Source organism: Nicotiana attenuata, unplaced genomic scaffold (assembly GCF_001879085.1).
Source record: "Nicotiana attenuata strain UT unplaced genomic scaffold, NIATTr2, whole genome shotgun sequence".
NCBI lineage: Eukaryota > Viridiplantae > Streptophyta > Magnoliopsida > Solanales > Solanaceae > Nicotiana > Nicotiana attenuata.
The window spans coordinates 33,896-52,894 of record NW_017674312.1 but is presented as its reverse complement, the minus strand read 5'-3'; the positions used below and the strand labels follow the sequence as shown (position 1 = coordinate 52,894).

At 38.8% G+C, this 18,999-nt stretch overlaps 1 protein-coding gene across 1 annotated transcript; it reads left to right on the top strand.

The window, feature by feature from the left end:
- The first annotated feature begins 9,680 nt into the window (after positions 1-9,680).
- On the top strand, positions 9,681-16,522 carry LOC109218391. The gene is made up of 6 exons (XM_019382754.1): positions 9,681-9,752; positions 13,262-13,426; positions 13,564-13,623; positions 14,029-14,126; positions 15,676-15,993; positions 16,147-16,522. Exons 1-6 carry the CDS (start codon positions 9,681-9,683, stop codon positions 16,520-16,522), a joined length of 1,089 nt encoding a protein of 362 aa, XP_019238299.1.
- Positions 16,523-18,999: the final 2,477 nt, after the last annotated feature.

Sequence of the window (18,999 nt, the reverse complement as noted above, 5' to 3'; positions counted from 1 at the left end):
TTTTATATATATAAAGAGTTTTCTTTCTTTTTATATTAAAAACTCTATTTTTTAGTATTAAAAGTACTAAATATTATTTTTAAACACCTATAAACCTATTATTTTTAAGAAAATGGGGCCCCCAAAATTTGGGGGCCTAAGACACCGGCCTTACCACTCCTAAGGTTAGAGCCGGCCTTGGACACAGTTATCCACAAAAACAAAACTATTTACCCTTGTCTACCCATTTGTTTTTCTACCCATAAACTAATTACATTTCCTACTCATAGTAGTTTTTGAGGGAAATTTTTTCCTTATTCTCCAATTCTTTTTTATTTCTATGCTTNGATCCACCTTGGGACGATACTATACCTCAATAACCGTATTTCATAGCATCCTAACATGATTCATCTTATGGGGGTATTCCAATCCCGTGCAATTCATAAAATCCCTTTTCTTTAAATCATTCCTCAATCAAAGGCCTAAATGTCATCCTTTTATCTATCACAATTACACCCTTATTCTACTAACGGGGCAGCATTTCCTCTCTTCTAATTGCTCCTAGTCTTAGACTCCTCTGTGTTCATTCAGGCTGTACCGAGCTTTTTATTATATATGGAAATCATCATTCCCTTGTTTTGATGGGTTTAATCCCAAGGACATACATATTCTCGTCACCTTCTCACTCACCTTTTCACATCCTTACTCCTATCTACCTAAAACCTTGTTGCTCTGCGATACTTTACCTTACGACCTACACTTATCTATTTATACTACTCGCAACCTTCCTTTAACTTGCTAGCACCATAAATTTCCTTTCGTGCCTTCTCAGTTGTCCTTAAATGTAAGCATTCACTTTTCCTGGTCGTTCTATCACTTGTTGCATGAATACTTGGCTTGTCTTATTGCCCACGAATACTATAATTTCCTATACCTCGTATGATCTCAAACATCACCTTTGATGAGTTCTTTTTTTTTTTTTTTTTAGGTGCCACTTTCTTATGGAGTGTATACAATATTGTAGTGAGACTGTTATTACAAGATCATTTACTGTTTATCTCACTATGCTTAGGTGGAAACCTTCTTTCTTATTTCCTCAGCTAGTCTTTTATTGTAGTACTTAGGGAGACCTTCTGGCTCTTGTAAAGTTGCGAGTGTGATATGTCGTACACTCGAAGGAAATTTTCGTTGTTCTTACTTGCCTACAATAATCCTTAGTTACATAACTTCATGCCCTTGTGCTCGTAGGGTTACTTTTAATCTCAAATTTTGACTGTCTCCTTATTGGCACTCTCTCTTATTTTCATAAAACATAAATGGTACCTTTAACGGTCTCAACTCCTATCTGAAAATTTTCAGATGATTGTAATCTCGTATCTACGAGACTGGATTCCCTATGCTGCGGTTCACTACATTTATCTTGCATGATCTATTCATTTATCTGTGACTTCTTGTCTAGCCATAACCGGGCTCTTTCTGAATCAACTACTAATTACTCGTTGGTCCATTCTCATATATATTCTGCATAATCTCTCTTGGGTTATTTTCTTTGTCTTAACTTACCACTCGTACTGGCTCCTTATGTATCAAGTGTTCATTCACACTTATTTATCAATAACATCTGGTGTGGGAACCCTTACTGCCTCTCTCCGATGACGTGCTTGTGTAATGTTCTGGAGTCGCAACATATCTGTAGGAACTGAACAAATGCAACATCATCCCTTTCTCCTTTTTACCACATTCTTCCTTTACCATTCCATAGTTACCTGAACCGCTTAACTCCGACTTAATACCATATCACACCATATTCCCCCTTTAGGGGAGTACTAAGATTTAATACTACGACGATCTACCTATAGATGTTTCACCTCTTCATCTTTGGCATCTTTTCACATTATCAATGAACCTTAATCGCCTTATGGTAACCTTCTGTACCAGGGATAACTAAATTTCTTACGCACGAAGGTGACACCTAGTGTAACTGGCACACTTAGTCCCTTAAGATTAGCTCTGCTCAGACTGCTTGCTTTAGGTAAGCGACTTCCTAAATGACCTTTAAAGGTTATTCGTCTATTGTCTATTCTATTACTGTTGGAACACGATCTCTGAAATTCTCACGATGTCGACTATTACCAAATCCTCCGGTCCCTAATTCATGTTTGATTTTATCTTGTTCTCCAACCCATACTGATTTTTATTACTCCCGGGGTCTAATTTAGCCTTTTGGTAATCAATTCTGGTCATTAACTTATTTCTCGAAATGAGGATATGACTTTATGGCTTATACTCTTTTATTGCATCAAGGCCTGTGACCTCTTGTCTTTCCCTTCACTTGGATGTAGACTCTGTCCTCCTGTCATATTTTGATTTACTATTATCACCGATTTATCACATCTTACTCATAATATTTTATTTACTCTCTTCTTATCCTCCGACTAATATTTCTATCTATCACTTTATTCTGAAAACTTCAACAAAACGTCCTTTCACTTTTAGCTCCCCTTGCTTCATCTCACTGGCTTTTCGGGATGCCTAATTCTCTCTCTCTCTCTCTCTCTCTCTCTCTAGGGGCGGGAGTCATACTAAGGTAAATATTTATCCCTTTTAGGATTCCACTGCCTATCTTCTGAAATTTCTGAATATTCTAGTATTCATATCTGATTGCACTATTCTAGAGTTCATCATCTGGGTGTCTCACAAGGAGATCTATTACCACATCTGCACTACCCTTCGGAAATGTTAGCTAATGATAACAATCCATCCATAATTTTTGGTTACACTAATCCTAGCTTGATCCTCATATTACATCATTCTCTTAAATTATAATTGTCAGCTCCCATAGGGCATATTGAGATTGGTGTGGTCAATTATATATAACTCTGTTACTGTTCAAGGTAACTACGAATGCATGTATTTCTCTGCCTGAATTGTAAATACTGAACCTTCATTAACTGGTACCTCGTAACCTTCGCCACCTTGCTTCTTTTATTTGTTGAAACTTGTATCTACCTTCTGATTCTCTTGTTGCTTTTTACCATATGGGTGGATAGATATCCATGCCTTGGGGCTCCTTTTCAAGAAGCTCACACATCTTAGTAGACACATGATCTGCTGAAGAACTTACATTTACTCATCATCAGTATGATGCAAAATCGAGTTCCTCTAACTCAGCTCTTCCAGAGCCACATTCAATCTCTAACCACNAAACTATTATATAATACACATAATTTATGTCCATCGGCACACAAAAATTCCAGCATTGCAACTCATGTTCATATAAATAATTTCATAATAGAATTCACTTAAAATGCAGCTAAAACAACCAAAACAATGTTCAAACTACCATATGATACCAATCTGGCATATAACTATACCAACATGGTGTTGACATCCAATTTTGTCCCTCCTTTCTTCTAATTAATTCCTTGAGCTTCTAAGTTATAAATACATCAAATACTTTATTTTTCAGTACTGCTTTACTTTTATTATTGTTGTGATTATTGTATTACTACTACTATAGCTATTATTAATATCACTATTGTTGCTACTAATATTATCACTGTTATACTAATTATTAATAGTATTTTAAGCAATATTATTATTATTATTATTATTATTATTATGTGTTCGAAAATAATATATTTGAGTCCAATTTAGAAGCTGAAAAGAAAAAGGAAGAAAGGAAAAAGACTTGAGCAATAATAGCATAAATATTCGGACAACCCATTAAACTCCAACCCAATGGCCTTAAATCATCTAACACCAGCCCAAAATCAAGCTTTCCAGCTTTTAAATCACCAGGCCTATTCAATCCCACTTCCCATAAGCCCAAGTCTGTTAACTTAGTTAGGGTTTCATTTTCTTCTAAGCAGAGCCTCTCTCTCTGCTATGTCCTCCATACCTACCCCTTTGTCCTCTTCTCCATTTTTGATTAAAATTCAAGCTTCAACAGTCAAGGACAACCCTTGTCCGCCCAATTTCAAGCAAAGAAAAACCTTCTCTCATCCTACTTTGGCATGTATCGATGACAAATAAATGATCCTCCTATTTTTACGCTACAAGACTTGTCGATTCTCACCACCTCAGACAAGATCTTACCATTTCGTGCAAGAACTGAGCGAATCACGTGAGTGCCTATGTCACGACCCAAACCGGATGGGCCGCGACGAGCACCCGGTGCCTTACTCAACCGAGTACCAACATAACATATCTTTCTTATCATACTATCATGGTAAATGAGCTAGAAAACTCGTCATGAGATAACAAGAATGAAACATAGGGGAATACTCAACATCTGACGACCCACCATGATATGCAAACTTATACATGTGACATACGGGCCTATAAGGCCGACATGGCCATTTGTAAACTCAAAACATAAGCCGAAAAGGCCATACAAGTATCCATACACCTGACATCTGTCTACAAGCCTCTAAGAGTACCTAATATCATAAAGGTCGGGACAGGGCCCCGCCATACCAATCAATACATATCCAAAGCATATTGACCAAATAGGCAACTCCGGAGCAAGTGGAGTACACCAACACCTTCGCTGAGCTGATAGCCTACTAGGAGGAATGTCAACCTGTCTATCGGGACCTGCGGGCATGAAACGCAGCGTCTCCAGGCAAAAGGGACGTCAGTATGAATAAAGTACCGAGTATGTAAGGCAGGAAAGCATAAATAAGAACAGTAATGTAAAGAGAGATAGAGGAGATACAACCTGTAACATCTGAGTGCCTCTGAGGGCTACTGACATGAAATGCATAATACATATATATACATAAACCTTTAAAAACATACGCCTCTATGGGCATCATCATCATCATATCATACCCGGCCTCAAAGAGGACTCGGTAAAAACGTACCCGGCCATCATAAGGCTCGGTAGAATCATACCCGGCCACGTGGAGCTCGGTAAACCCAACTGATCAGTGGTTGCACAATAGGTGCCATACCCGGCCGACTATAGCGCGGCTCGGTAGAGTAAAATAGATACATATATAATGCATGCTGGACTCATGGAGTCACGTTCTAAACCTTTTGGAGTGACATAAGGTCATTGCACCATCGATTAACATTATGGACATCATACCATCAATATGAACTTCACTAGGACTCAAGGATCATACATACTTTCTTGGAATAACTTTGTAAGGAAAGAACAACATGGACAACCTTAGTTGCTAGGAGTAGATTCATTATGAAATAGCGTATCGTTTACGTTCGTTTCACTATAGATCATGCCAAAAGAATGAAGGGAGAGCCTTAACATACCTTGTATATTCTTCCCAACCTCAAGCTATGCAATTTCACGGCTCCTTAGTCTACAATAAGAGAAATGACACTCTCGTTATCGTTTAAGTGTCGTAACTATTATGTATCGACCACAATCTATTTTACAATGAAATGGACAGCACCTCCCCTATATATATGACTTTACACTAGTCAAAACAATCACAAATAGCCCAACATACCCCTATCACTTCATACACAACACGACAACCATAATAGTGTCAAACAATCCGAAAATGTTACGATGAACGACCAACAAACAACCTTGCCATTATGTGGTGTTTCTCCACACCCTTCCTCCTTTCAACTCCATCAAAAACAGTAGTAAAAGAGACAACCCAATACCAACACAAAACAGCCCAAAAACAGTCCCACAAGTTCATCAACTCAAACATAATTTTTCGGTTTACTTAAACACGTTTCGACTTGTCTTTTCTTTCAAATTGAGAAATACAACCAAAAGTACATCATTACACCTCTTATACAATAAACCAACCATGAATTTAACTTAAAAATAAGTTCACAACCAGCCAACCATTGCACAAGATCAAACAACATACCATTCTTCCGAAACTAGCTAGGTCTATTCTTTACGATCGAGTTACAACTCGCAAACGCATAGATAATGGAAGGAGAAGCATAAACTTACCTTGTACTGAGTATCACCCACGAAACCTTGTCCTTTTTCATCAAAAATAAGTTCCTCAACACAGATACAAGAAGGAGAAAGAGAAACTAGCATGCTGTCCGGAGTTTTCAGCACTAGAATCGCGTCGTAACACCCGGAATACCCTAGGGTTTGTGTGGGATTTTGGGGGAGGAGTTGCAGGGGTTCAATTAGGTTTTCTTTGTCTGAAATACAGGTGAAATAACTCAGTTTTTATTCCCTTAAAAGACCCCTCTTGGCCGACTTTGGGGCTTTTAATTAAGTCCTCTCATTTTGGATAGTAGGTGATGCACCTACTTGTCACCTACCAGTCTGCGCTGTCTCGCAAAAATGCAAATATCTCTCTACTCCAATATCGTATCGACGAACGGTTTAATGCATTGGAAACTAGACTCGTAGATCTTCAATTTGATATGTAGATCATCCCCTGATTCCAAGATATTGGGAGAAAAGCTCAGTTACATTTGACCTAATTTTCAGCACATTTATGAATGGAACTTGTGATGACCTTTTTCCAACTTTTGTTCCACAACTCGCTTGACTTCAAAACATAACACACGACTATCATACGACTACAATAACTCATAACTTAACCTCCTCATCATGTTAATCACCCTAGTCTCTCCCCAAAAGAATATGTTATTACATTCCAAACTTGTCGATTTTCGACGAAACCTATTTTCTTCAATTAGTTTAGCGACTAAGCTTTCCAACCCTTTTGGTACTTGTTATTCATGATCTTAAATATTTGTAACCTCCAAGGTAACATGATTAACTTACTTTATTTGCTTCCAAATATAATCTCATTTTCGAGCTTACATCAATGACTTACGACGTACTCTCACGTATGAAAACTTGGGGTGTAACAGCCTACTGCGGTTCCAACGTTCAGATTTGAACGGCTCCATTTGACTTCATTTGAAATATGAAGCACAAAACAATATCCCGCCTAAAACACAATCCCTAGCTGATGCAAACAAGATTGGCCTCAGCTTGCGTGACATGTACGGACAGCCTAATGAGTTGTACCTAGCTGTTAGAAGTTAGTTATAGGCGTCTAAGTTGAAAGTTGTTAAGTGAGCAGTTTAGTCCCTATAGGTTTCTTGAAGCAAGTTTGGTAAATTGTAATTAGGCCCATAGATTTAACTTCAATTAACACATATAGTCCCTGTCAGAAGTAGTTATAGGTTTTTGTTTTGTAGTGAGTAGTGGAGCCTATATGTAATGCTCAATGAGCTGCAGATTGGTCATAATTGAAAACCCCTTTTTGTTTTACCCTAATTTTCTCTTCTTAGCTTCTTTTTTCTTTTTTCGTTACTGTTACATTGACCTCATCGGCATCAGTGTATCAGAGCATATTCTGGGCTCTGTGAGAAACCATGGCTGGAGAATCTACTGAGGTCGTGGAGATGTTACACAAGATGGCTGCAGATATGTCTAGCTTCACAGCTCGTCAAGACCAGCTTGAAGCTTTTCAAGCGCGGACCTGCAAAAATCAGGAAGAAACTGTCAACGATTTGAGAGAAGTGCTTAATGAGGTTATACATGGCAGCAGAAGACTGGAACGAGGCAAAGACATAGATACACGAGGAGGTGAGTTGTATTCTCCTAGTGATCTTCCTCTCAGTATAGGAGAAATGGCAACTCCCAACTCCATGGGAGGAACTTGCTCAGTTTCTTCAAGTATTTCTCTCCCTAGCAGTACTCCGACTTCAAACCTTGTACCCCCTGCTCGAAATATTGCAGTGGGAGTAAATTGGACTTCTCTTGGACCTTCGAACCAAATTCCGCTAAACCCTAGCTTACAGAACCCCAACACAGTCATAAGAACACAGCCTGTTATGATGAGTACACAAGGACCCTCAGGTCCCTATTCTCCTCAACCCAGAAACCAGCCAGCTCCACATCATCTTCCCTCTGAATCCCAAAGAAATTATTATACCCAACCTTATCAATATGCTAACACCCCTAATCGAGTTCAATATCCTTACAACCCCTATAATCAGCCATCACACTACCCCTTAGCCTACCAAGTAATACTCATGTAACCCCACCTATATACCACCAAGTTCCTTATGAACCAGCTCCTAATCCACATCATAACACACCTAGGAACAACTCTTGGCAAGCTGCCCTTCATCCACCAAACACTTCCCTACCAACACTCCTATTTACTAAGTATGCTAAGGTTGAGTTCCCAAGGTTCAATAGTGAGGACCTAAGGACATGGCTGTATAAAGTGGATCAATTCTTCTTTGAGGAGGATGTTACTATACAACAGAAGCTGAAATTAGTATCTATGCACTTTGAGGGTGATGCCCTACAGTGGCATTTTGGGTACATGAGGAGTAGAGGCCAAATGCCCCTTCCTGCATGGGAGGAGTATATTTGGGCATTATGTGATAGCTTTGGTGCAGAATATACTGACCCCATGACTGAGATAATGAATGTTAAGCACACAGGAACTGTGAAGGAGTACCAGCAAGCCTTCAACAGTGTCATGACTAGGTTGGACATATCGACTGGACATGCCATTAGTATCTTTCTCAACAACCTTAAACCAGAATTGAGTAATGCTGTAAGAGTGGGGAACCCCGGCACTTTACCTCAGGCTTACTACTTGGCTAGACTACAGGAAGCCAATTTTACAGCCCAAAGCAAAGCTATTAGGAGTTTAAGCTCAGGATCTTCTATGAGCAGAGGATGAGGTGGACTTTATTCTACCAGCTGGCAAAAAGATGGCTCTTCAGGGTTCAATGTTGACATCCAATTTTGTCCCTCCTTTCTTCCAAACTATTTCTTTAAGCTTCTAATATTGCTAATAATAAGAATAGTTATTTTACCATTTTTAGTATAAACTAGACCTAATTATTATAATAATTTACTTAATATCACTATTACTGGTATTCTTAATATCACTACTATTACTACTACTACCACTGCTACAAAAATTATTATTTTATTGTTGGTATTATTATCATTATCAGTAATATGACTATTATTGAGTTAATTACCTATTTTAATATGTAATATTATATATTTTCAAATTAAATTTTTATGGAGTCTATTTATTAAGACTAAGAAGCCCATGATATTTTTAAAGTAAGAAAGGAAAAGATCATCGTTTGGGTTAATAAAGTAGGTCTAATCTTCTTGCATAAAATTCAATAGGTCTTAGCCTAAACCTTTGTCACGGCCCAGAATGCAAAGACCCAGCCCAATCGGTCTCCAACTCATTTCCAACAACCGTAAATATTATTTTCTAAAACTAATTTCTATAAATTTTGTTATTTTGTTGCCTTCGTTATCATGTTTCCGCTTGCCTAGCCGATGTGTTAGGTGCCATCACGACGGGTAGGGATTTTGGATCGTGATAAGTTGGTATCAGAGCCCTGGTTCATAGGTATTATGAGTCACGAGCAGGTTTAGTAGAGTCTTGCGGATCTCTAGGAGACGTCTGTGCTTATCTTCAAGAGGCTACTGAGTAATTAGGAAAACATCACTTTCTTGTATTCTTGTTGTGCAAATTTGTTGATTTCGGGAGCTAAACTTCTATTATTCTATTGTCTCATCGATGGTTAGGACACGTCCTACCGGATCGGGGGGACGACCACCAGTACTACCAGCTAGGGTCGCGATAGGCTGGGGCCGCAGTAGAGGCTGAGGTGCGTCTCGTACAGCAGCTAGAGTAGCACCCGTGAAGCTCTCAATTTCTCCATCTCAGGAGCAGATACCAGATATGGTTGAGCTGATGGGACCAGCTAAGGCACCAGTTGTACCCATTGTGTTTGTAGGCCATGAGGAGGCTTTGGTGTAAGGCCCCGTGAAATTTTTACTCAAAAACCCGAAATCTCGTAGTGTCAAGTTAAATATTTTTCAGAAATACGTGTTTCTGCGGTCCATTATGCGGTAGCATAATAGCTATGCGGACCACATAGTTGCTGCAGAGTAAGGCAGAATGTTGGTTAGTTTTGAGGTCAACTATGCGGCCAATTATGCGATCGCATAATCAATATGCGGGCCACATAGTCATCGCATAACCTCCTTGGAATTTTGCGAGGGGCAGTTCTGCGGTGCATTATGCGACCGCAGAACAGGTATGCGGACCGCATTCTTATCGTATACCCGAGCAGAATGTTCAAGTTTTGAGGGCCATTCTCCCGTTTGCGGGCCGCATATCAGTTATGCGGTCGCATATGCGACCGCAGATTGGGTCGGGGCTTCTATTTTCTAACTTTTAAAACCCGACCCCATCCCATTAAAAACACCCCATTAGACCCCTTTTATGCTATTTTACTGCATTTAGAGTAAGAGAAGGAGTTCTAGAGGGAGAAACAAATTCTCTCCCAAGTCACTACAATCCTTGCCCAAATCTTTAAAGATTTTCAAGTAAAAATTGCTAGGCCTTCAACCTAAGAGGTAAGAACTTGTGCTCTAATCTTTGATTTTGAAATTCCTATTAAAACAAGTGATTAACAAGTGGGTTCATGGGTATAGGGATTGATTATCTTGCATGCATGAATGGTAGTAGGGTATGGGGGGATTGTGAGCTAAAAATATAACAAATGGGGTGTAGGATGATAAAAATCTCTCACAAAAAGGGTCCTAAAATCACAATGCACACTTAGTGCTTGATAATATACTCAAATAAGCTAGAATCTTAATCATCTCTCTGATTTTTTGATTCAACTTGTAATTTTCATAAAATAGATCGAAGTTGCTAAGTGTTCCGGAATTTTGTATGAATTTAAGGAAAGCTCTATTGAGGTATGTATGGCTAAAAACCCCTCTTCTTAGAAATTGAGCTCCTTTGGTGTCCATGCAAATGTTGTTAAGACCGTAATTTGATTGATGTATTGATTGTTATTTCATATGAATTGGTGCTGCAAAATATATACGTGAAAGGTGTGTCTCAATGTGTTCAATATGCTATCCTTGGTAATTTAAGGTTGTGAGAAGAATGTGAACCATGTGTTGAAATGCCTAGACTTCAAGTCAAGTTTAAACTGAGATTGTTGTGCCAAATCGTGGGAGAAAACTCGATATGGTTGATACTCCTAATTGCTCTTATATGTACCAAATGTATTTGATTGATTGTGTCTAGTTGTTGGTAATCTATAAAGATGTTTGAAATGAATTTGGGAAAATGAGTGTGGCCAACGTACCGAGAACTTGAGTTATAATTGTGCCTGGTGTATGATTTCTGAAATATTCTATATGCCCATGATTCATGTTTCCTCTTGTGTGTACTTGAAGTCTTGAATTGAATGGCTTGTTGTTGAAATTGATATTGATGTGAAATATGTGAAAATGATGTGAAATGTGGGGAAGAAGAGCTTGAGTTATGAAATGTGGCCTAGTGCCAAGTATGATGTGATTGTGGCCCCAGGTTCTTATGAATTGATATATGTGAAATAAAGATTGAAATGATATGATTAATGAAAAATGAACAACATCTTGGTAAGACGGCCTAGCCGATCGGGTTGTGATCGGATACCATGCCGCACACATGGTGGTATTGTGCTGCTATTGAATCCGAAAAGTGAGAATGGGATTATGATTGAAGTACATGTCTCAAATGAGGCAACCTAGCCGATCGGGTCGTGATTGAACGCGCAATAAAGCGGTGGTATTGTGAATGATGTTGAAAAGTATTAAATGCCGCAACCTAGAGCTATGGGAATTATGTGAAAGTTATATAATTCTTCGATTGATGATGTGGTGATTGTTTAAAGCTTTGATTGACCTTTATGATTTCTTTGTTCTTGAATGATAGTTCTTTCTACTGAGATGGTGTTTATCATTCTTTGTTTTTGTATGATAGTTCTTTTTATTAAGATGGTGTTTATGATTTCTTTGTTCTTGTATGATAGTCCTTTCTAATGAGATGGTGTTTAGTTATACATACTAGTACTATTCCATGGTACTAACGTCCCTTTTGCCGGGGCGCTACATCTTTAACTGGATGTAGGTGATTCCATATCAGACAGTGTTGGTCGCGGCTAGTGGCGCATCCTCTTTTCAGCCGACTTGGTGAGCCCCACTTCATTTCGGTGTCCTGTATCATTTGTTTATCATGTACTCATATTTTGAGGTATAGCCGGAGCCTTGTTGCCGGTATTTCCATATTTCTCTTCAGTTGTATTTAGAGGCTCCGTAGACGGGTTGTGGGTGGTGTCGGGTATTGGAATCAAAATAGAAATATTGAAATTTGGCAAAGATGTATAAAACTTGTAATATCTTGAAAATTATGAACGAAGTTGCTAATGGAAATGAAATGGAAGTCGTTAAATAATTGATTAATGGTGTACATTTCCTCTTTATTCAAAGACGAATTTGGGTAGTATGAAACCTAACAGGCTTGCTCAGTCGGGTTTACTCGGTTGAGCGCCGGTCGAGCTCCTCGGTTTTTGGGGCGTGACATTTGGCCCAGATATTGAGTGTATGCACTAGCCTTGCTCAAGCAATTTCAGTTCAGGCCGCACCAACCACTTCTCAGGCCGGGGGAGGTGCTTAGACTATCACCCCCCATACTCTAGAGTAGGTGGTTCAGGGACTTCAGACACCGGGGGTAGTACTCAGGGGCGTACGCAGAACTTTTAGTAAGCGGTGTCGATATTTAAGGAAACGAGTAAACTGTGGGATAAATAGCGAAAGAGATGAGAAGCTTAGAATGACGATAGCAAAGAAGCTTGTTTAAAATTTGAAAAATCGCATCTTTTTAAAAATTATGGTTCCATGTATGCTTAAATAACTTCCTCTACGCATTCAAATATTTTTTTAATCACTTATAGAATGTGAATGTTAGGTTTAATTGATTAATTATTATGATGAAATTGAGGGTTCAATTCTCTATAAACTCTAGTTTTCCAAAAGGACCATGCATTTTGAAAACAAATAATGTCTAGTGCAGAGGTCGATCCCCAGACATCAGGCAAGAAAAATGAAGCCCGACCACTACGTCAGACGCTGCTTTATGCCATAAACATCATTTATATTTTGTATTATCGTTTTGACTTTTTGCATATATGCCTATATAGTAAAATTTTCCGATCAAGCGGTGTCGGATGACACCACTTGAATACACGTGCATCCGCCCCTGGTAGTACTAGCCCACCTGGTTGTAGCTGCTCAGGCCCAGGTGGGTCCACCTATGAGTGACGAGGAGCAGAAGAGGCTAGAGAGGTTTGGGAGGCTCAGGCCTCTAACTTTCAGTGGGACTAAGTCAGAGGATGCTTAGGATTTCTTAGACATATGCCAGCCGATCCTTTGCAAGACGGGTATTTTGGAGACTAGTGGAGTCTCTTTACTACTTTTCAGCAGTCGGGGGCAGCCTTCAGATGGTGTGAGGCCTATGAGTTGAGTAGGCCAGCCGGTTCTGCACCACTTACGTGGCACGGGTTCTCAGTTCTTTTCTTAGAGAAGTTTGTTCCACAACCCGCAGGGAGGAGTTGCGGATGCTGTTTGCGCAGCTATGCCATTAGGGTATGTCCATGACCCAATATGAGATGAGATTTTCAGAGTTGGATCGTCACGCGATATGGTTAGTTCCCATAGAGAGGGAGAGGATTAGGAGATTCATTGATGGCATCAACTATGGACTGCGCTTTCTCATGACTCAGGATATTGCATTAGGTGCAAGGTTCGACGAGGTGGTTGATATTGCTAGGCGGCTAGAGCAGGTTTGTAGTCAGGAGCATGAGTAGAGGCCTCATGCTTCGGGTGGTTTCAGCGTTGTTTCTTCTGGAGGACAGTCCCATCACAGTAGGGGTCGTCCCTATAGGCCTGCTCAGTTTGAATGGAAAGCGTTCTAAGAAGAGAAAATTACCATGGTTATGGGCCTCCCATTAGCCCTTCGATATTTCCATCCAAGCACGCTTCAAGTATGAACTCTGTGACACCAGGCCCCTGACCCATTGCTCGAGATTGGGGATCACCTCCGGAACGACGGCCACAGCTAAAACACAAAGGTTTAGATGAGGAAGGAAGAAAATAAGCAAAACGACAGAGTTAGATATTCAAGGAAAGCAATACTTACGATTCATGTTCTATTTTTCAGGGAATGACATGTCATTGACAAGGATTAGGTCCGAAGTCTTTACTCGGACAAATCTACCCATCCAACCTCGGTCTCAGGCCTCGTCTATGCTCGAAAATGGGGGTTTGGTGGCTCGGTGGCTCGGTGGTAAAGCTTGATCATGCCTCCACGATAAAGCCGGGGGCTGTAGAGATGCATAAGGTGATCGAGGGTAAAAAGATGCCCCTCGATCTTACTTGCAAAGAATCGGAGGAGGATCACGATCCTCTAGAATGATGGATGGATTTGGCCAAGAGTGACATCGTACCTCTTGCAAAAGGCGACGATGAATGGGTCTAAGGGACCTATCGGAAGGGGTAAGTGTAGACACTCAGATACCCCTCCACATGAGTTGTGATGGATTTTTCGGAGGTAGGAACTACTACATATTTGCCTACCCAGTTGCACTCCTCTTTCACCTTCTCGAGGAGATCTTCTGTAACCGTACATATGTACCTCAACATATGTTCGCATCGACCCGGTGTTGAGGGTGTATTCTCCATCCTGAAATTAGCGGCAGTACTTCGTCGGAACAAAGTCCTCAAGAGGATGCTCCGTCGCGGCTACGGCGTCGGCGGACTTTGACGAGGAAGCGCTTTCCTTGTATGGGACAGTTTTTGAGGTCTTAGCCATTTTGTAGATGGGGAAGAATGAAACGGAGGAAGAACCTTTGGTGTTTTGCGATGGAACAAGTAAGAAAATTTAGAGATCTAAAAATATAGAGCTCTGAAGAAGGCAAAGATTTTTGAAATTAGAGGGAAGAAGATTTGTAAGTAAAGTTTTGAAAGATGAAGAAAGATGCATTTATAGGCTGAAGACGACGGTTCAGTGCTGGTGGTGCCGACCATCGACTGACAAGCATTAAATGCCTAGAGAACTGTACCGATGAGACGTTTCAGTCACCTCTGCCGCTTACGTCGGGATAAACGGAGGGGAAGTTCGAAGACTCAATTCGTTTCTCTCATTGCACTCCAAAAAATGAGGGGACTATCTGTATACGGTCAAAATCGAGCTTGCCTAATTTTGTATGACTAACCGAAATCGAATGTGGTGGGTGCACCAACGCATTTAACGTCGACATGTCATTATATACAGATATTAGTATAGATGTCATGTGCATTAATTTGGTCTGTTCGGTCTGTTTTGGCTTAATTTTACAAAGTTATTTAGTTACTTTTTCGATTCATAAATAGACATTAATCTCATCCATATCTTGGATCTTGCATTCCTAATATGTTCCAGGAAGACGAAGAAGAAAACAAAAATAATTCGTGTTGGTTTTAGCTAGAAGGATAATAACAAACTGACAAATATTACATTTACAGTTCATGACAAGCTCGCAAGGAGCACCTATTCAATTCTTAACTAAAAGCATATAAAACTATAAATCTTGATCAATCGCTAAAGTATCGGGAAAACGTTAGATATGAAAGACTGATATTACATTTTTTGTTTTAAAAAAAAAAGCACTTATTAATAACAACAACAGTATATAACAATAAGAATAGTCTTCCGAGCAAGTACCAAATGTATAGTCCATACGTATAATGAATTTTCATCTAATATTATCCCTATTAAAAATCATTAGGCCAATTAAATCTTCTCTTTAAGGGCAAGGATCGAAGCAATCAAAAGTTCAAAACACAACTCGTTAAAGGTTTGAAAACTCAAGCATGACTATGACCTACTTTTTAAATTCTTTGTTATTCCTTGCAATCATCAATGGAATCCATGCAGTGAACTACTCAGTCACCATTACGACTGCATCCGGTACTCGATTTGACCGTGACATTGGTGGCCAATACACCCTTCAAACTCTTGATTCTGCCACCAATTTCATCTGTAACGATATCCTCAAGATCAACTGCCCCATCAACCGCAAAGATGTCCAACACATCACCATATTCGTCGCTGATGACATGGATGGAGACGACGTTGCATATCAAGACAACAACGAGATCCATGTCAATTCCAGGTAGTGAAGCCAGAGGCGGATGCAGCCCATATATATATATTAAATCTCAACAAATATTAAATTCTGATTCAATTATTTGAAAATTACAACATATATAAAATTAGTTAGAGTTAACCCATGCATCATGTTTAAATTTTTAATCCACCGCTGCAGGTACATAGAAGGTTACTCTGGTGACGTGAAAAGAGAAATCACTGGAGTGTTGTATCATGAAATGACCCATGTTTGGCAGTGGAAAGGTAATGGACAAGCTCCTCAAGGATTAATTGAAGGAGTTGCTGATTATGTGAGGCTCAAAGCTGGGTTTGCACCTAGTCATTGGGTGAAGTCTGGCCAAGGTAGCACTTGGGACCAAGGCTACGACGTGACAGCTCGGTTTCTTGATTACTGCAATTCTCTTAAAGATGGGTTCGTGGTGGAACTCAACAAGAAGATGAGAGATGCTTATAGCCATAGTTATTTCTGTGACTTGCTAGGAAAATCTGTGGATCAGCTCTGGGAGGATTACAAGGCTACATTTACGTATTAAGTTTGCCTAAAACAATTCGTGCATGATGATTGATGAAATGGACACTGATGAAAAGTAGACGTCCTCGAAAAATTAAGCTTGTTTAATTTCCTTTTCTAATGAAAAAGCATTAGTGTTGTTATACTCTCACATTATCTGATGCAAGAGTAGTGCTATTTTCTCAAATGCTTGCCGTCTAAAATTTACTTTTTCCGTCTCAATTTATGTGCACTGTTCAGATTTCAAGATTTAATTAAGTTTTACATTGGTTGTGACTTTTTCGTATGCCTTTTAAATATTTTAAATTTATAAAAAATTAACTTATACTCCCTCTTTCCAGTTTATGTGAATCTATTCCTTTTTGGTCCGTTCAAAAAAGAACGACCCCTTTCTAAATTTGGTAACAATTTAGCTTAAACTTACAATTCTACCCTTAATGAGAAGCTTTTATAACCACACAAATACTCTGGGCCCTTTTTTGACTTATTTAGGACCACAAATTCCAAAAGTCTTCATTTTTTCTTAAACTCTGTGCCCAGTCAAACAAGTTCACATAAATTGGAACGGAGGGAGTAGTACTTTTTGGTTTTTATATTATTTTCAAATATAAATTTTATTTTTAAAAAACTTAAAATTCTATGATCAAATTAAGGTTAAAATTATAAAGTTTGGCTCTCGAAATTCGAACTGCACCACGTAAACTGGGAAGAGGGTAATTAAGTAAATAAATATGTGCTCTCTCTAACAACTTTAACCTCTAAAAGAAAAAATGGTCACCCACCTCAATAGTTACCATAGTTCTACACTTCTCAAAATGTCTTTGCAACCTCCTCATTTATCCATATTTAGGGCTGACTAAGAAGACATGGTTATTTTTGGGTAAGGTTATTTAGCCATTATTCAAGTGATCTTAGAAAATACTAGAAACTATAGATTCTGAAGTTTACCAGTAAATAGGGAACAAAGAAATAAGTGTTGTGATTGAAAATCTTATTTTAAACTATCTATTACTACGGACGTAATTTAAGAGAACAAAATTTTAGATTAGCAATGGATAGATCACATATGTTCAAACTATTAAATACCTTCTAAAAAGAGAAACCTATTCCTTCTTTAACAAGTTAAATAAAACTTTTGACGAAATGATTCTCATAATTTTATATGGTGTCACAGTAAACTGGATTTTTTATTCTCACCTATTATCAATTTCATGTTATGTATTCCTGAAATAATCAGACTGTATTGGGTGATACCCTTTTTTTTGCTTGAGCCCGACCAGGTTGGGTCCGGTCCGGGGCAAGTCGGGGCCATCAAACCCGACCTGGATGCAAGGTAGAACGACGGCCACGTCTACAACCGAGGTCGAGTCATTTCGAGACCGTTGCAGAGCTCGATATGAGTCACCACCGGATGGAGAAACACACAAGGTCGGAAGCCGGACTCGTAACGGATAACCAAGCGTCGCCGGATATCTCGCCCAAACGTGATTTTCTCAACCACTTCAGGCCATTAAGGCGTAATTACAGGGATCCACGATGTAATTAATTTACCTACCTTATTTTTACCCTTAATCAGAATGTATAAAAGGGGAGAAGACCCCATAAAGAGGGCACCGGGAAAAAACCATTACACTACAGTACCATCTCTCTAAATTCTTGTACGCTATCAAGCACAATTGTTCTAAGCAATATTATATTCTGCGATTATTTACTTTAACAGCAATTGTTGAGTTTTTATCTTTATTTTCCTCAACCTAAACCTTTTGTATCTTTTAGTTCACGGATCCTTAAAACCCCATATAAATTCAATTGTTATCCGGATTCCAGGGTAAACAATTTTCCTTATTCTATTATGTTTAATTTTATGGGTGGATAGAAGCAAACACATAATCCTAATATTTTCGTGAAATGATAATCATATTATTTTAGAAATTAAAAGAAAAAAGTTAGAAAGGGCTGACTACCATACACAACAAACAGTGTCACGAGTTGTCGGCAAGAATTAATTATAGATGGTTCTTCGCTTCCTAGCATCTACGCACATAAATTGATAAACATGATGAGGTTAGGACAATAATTAATCATAGCTAGGTCACCTATTTTCTACGAGGATATATACTTTCAAATAAGAGGAAAAGATATGAAACACGTCATCTTTGTAGCTTGGAACAAGAAATAAAAGAACTACTCAATTAAAAGGAAAAATAAATTGGATATAGTAATGAAAAGAAGATGAATTCAAGCCACATAAATAGGCGCATGTTATTTTGAATTATGCAAGTGCTAATATTTGTTGGCGCACGGAGAAGGCTAATTTAGACTAGTCATTATGATTTACTTGGGGCTATGAATTGTATGACTTAATTTATGACTAGCGTATGACAATTGTTTTCACCGGCCGTCTATAAATGAATTTTACTCAATTTTCTTCCTCCTCTTTAGCCTTTTGGTATATTCAACTATCATCAAATTGAAACACAAAATATCTCTGGAAATGAG

Excerpts from the sequence above, each read along its gene's own strand:
- LOC109218391 (XM_019382754.1), top strand. The coding sequence starts at position 9,681 with ATGGTTGAGCTGATGGGACCAGCTAAGGCACCAGTTGTACCCATTGTG. Across the intron at positions 13,427-13,563 it reads TGCGCAGCTATGCCATTAGG|GATATTGCATTAGGTGCAAG; the intron begins GTATGTCCATGA and ends CTCATGACTCAG. Across the intron at positions 13,624-14,028 it reads TTGCTAGGCGGCTAGAGCAG|GTCCGAAGTCTTTACTCGGA; the intron begins GTTTGTAGTCAG and ends GACAAGGATTAG.